General features: G+C 35.1%; 1 protein-coding gene across 1 annotated transcript in view; it reads right to left on the minus strand.

Annotated features, from left to right (window-relative positions):
- The window catches only part of ANKIB1 (ankyrin repeat and IBR domain containing 1), a gene marked incomplete at its 5' end in the record, with an annotated part of 36,365 nt that extends 34,282 nt beyond the window's left edge, over window positions 1-2,083 (minus strand). The window contains one exon of the mRNA XM_009705929.1: window positions 1,901-2,083. Coding sequence (XP_009704231.1) covers window positions 1,901-2,083 — 183 coding nt within the window. The remainder of the gene's footprint in view (window positions 1-1,900) is intronic.
- Window positions 2,084-2,536: the final 453 nt, after the last annotated feature.

Genomic DNA, 2,536 nt, shown 5'->3' on the forward strand with positions numbered 1-2,536 from the left:
GGTGCGGAGAAGGAAGCACATGAACACAGAATTGCTCTACATGAAACCCAAAGACCACCAATCTGTGTACCACATTCCAGGCTGACATTTTTCAGTCTGTGAATCTCTGGAACATGTGGGAAAGCTGCCCTGGTATACCAGATGGATTTAGGTCTGCAGGCCTGCCTACATTTCAGTTCTCACACTCAACAACTTTGCTAACAAGTCAAATGAGGAACAGAACTGTATCTTTTAACAGTCTCAGTGAATTGCCCCCAAACTAACATAATTACTGTTTACTCGAGTCCCTTGTAACTATCAAGTCTTTAAGCTGATTTTGCTCTGAGCATCTACCTTAAACAGTCACAAGACATCATTTCTCTTGCTGAAAAGCCTGTTCAAGTGGTTCTTGACTTGCCCCACCCATATTTGTAAGGTCACTATTCTCTTAATCGTGCTGGTGCACATGCCAGCAAACCTATGGTATAAATATAATGATTAAAAATATTCAGGTTAAATAAAACAATTACATATTACCACTCTTTAAAACTTTTTCTTCTTTTAAGCCAAATCATTGCTATGATCCAGTTGACAACGTAACCATCCAAACAGTTCTGCTTGTACAACCAAAGGAGTGGTAAACTGCAATTGTAGCAGGAAACTGCAGCAGTCTTTTAAAGTGGTTTTACCAACAGAGAAAACAGAATTTCAAACTATACTCTTATAATAATTTGGGTGTCTCTGTATGGGAATATTCAGAGAAACTAAAATGAGTTCATTACATTTGCTATTTCAACGTACAATTCAAGTATATTAAACTTCATCTCAAAATCTCTTATCTAGGAATAAACAATCTAATTAAACTTGTTTAAATTTGAATTTATTCAAGAAAATTAGTCAGAAAATTAATTGAACAGTAAAAAGACTTTCTTACTTTCAAATAAAAGTAAACATGTCTGGCATTTTTCAGGGAAACAGTTGATGTGATCTAAGCCTACTCATATCTAAATCTGAATGAATTTTAAGTGTCATTAGGTCGTAAGTGGGTTAAGCTAGTAAAAGGCAAAGCCATGCTACTTTTGAAGGGAGTAGCCATACAGAAATCTATTGTCCTTTAATTTACACAGAATTACTTCATAATATTTACTGAATCATATAATTTATCTATGTATTCTTATTTAGAATCTTAGTTAATTAAAATCTGACAATGGATGGGGGAGGGAACTTTTGGTTAGAATCTTTTTGGTCAAATTATCCTTATCAAATCACAGTCTTCTGTAAGACATACCAGAATTCAAGCAAATTTGTGTTAGTGAATTGTCTCTCTCTTTCAAAAACTGACTTCAGAATAACACCACCTGTTATTACCTGTTTTTCATACAAGTTCTGGTATGCAGTAGCTTTAGGCATCATGTTATAAAACAAGAAAGTAAATGCACTGTTTTGAAATCCTGCACAACTCAGCCGGTTTTTGGTGACATTCAACCCAGTCTCAGTCTAGGAAGATCCACAAGAACATTTTCCCTATTCTATCCCACAGATTTTTCTCATTTTCAGAATTTCTCCTGCCCTCATTTTTAGACAGAAAGGCATCTTAAGAAATAAAAGTATGTAAAAAATATTTGCTTTAGAGAAACTGTTTCCCAGCTTACAGGCCTCACTGTATTTCTTCCAGCCTCACAGACTGTAACACTTTCAAGACAGTCCACGTAATTAAGTATTCTTCTCTTTAGTTTTGACAACGTATTATGTTCTCTGAGCTTAACTTGAAAGCTATAAAGAGCTGTGTTAAAATCAAATGGTTTACAAACATACAGTACAAAGTACCGTACCTCCTGAAATACTTTGCAGAATTTTGTCACAATGTAACTGCGACAAATATAAATATGTAAAATATCCCATATTTAAAGTATCCTCTGACCTCTTTTTTGTCTAAAGCTGCATATTCAGCTTCAATGCTTTCAGCTTCAGGATCACGTGAAAATACCATTCGAGATTCCAGGTTAAGAGCCAGCTCTTTGTGGTGTTGTTTCTCTGCACAGTCACATGGGGTATCTTTATTTTCATTTTCTGCAAACAAATCTCCACCATGTTTTACTAGAAGCTGCAAAGTAAAACAGCAAAGTAAACAGTTATTAATTACCAACTCTAATAATACCCCGAAGAAAATACATGTCAGTTAAGAAGAAAACAAAAAAATATGAACAAGGAAAACAGAATGAAGAGACAAAGTTAATAGCAATGGTCTTTGGGAAACAAACATTCTCTATTGTTATTAAACAAATTACTGCTTGATTTCATACATAATTATACCTATACCCACTGTAATTCCATGGAACCACAAAATCTCAGATATATGTTACAAGGCAACACCGTACAATATGTCTCTGTTAGGTTTTAAACACTAAAATTCTGCTCTACTGATATGGTCAGTGCTCCATAGAAAATGAGGGGCCTGAGGTCCCTGGCAAGATGGAGCTAGAAACGCCTTTAAGTATTCTTTATATATGGTTATAACTCCACCATTCTTCCCAGCACTGGTACACTGGTGGCGACA

This window comes from Cariama cristata, unplaced genomic scaffold (genome assembly GCF_000690535.1).
Source record: "Cariama cristata isolate BGI_N322 unplaced genomic scaffold, ASM69053v1 scaffold40238, whole genome shotgun sequence".
NCBI classification, from domain to species: domain Eukaryota; kingdom Metazoa; phylum Chordata; class Aves; order Cariamiformes; family Cariamidae; genus Cariama; species Cariama cristata.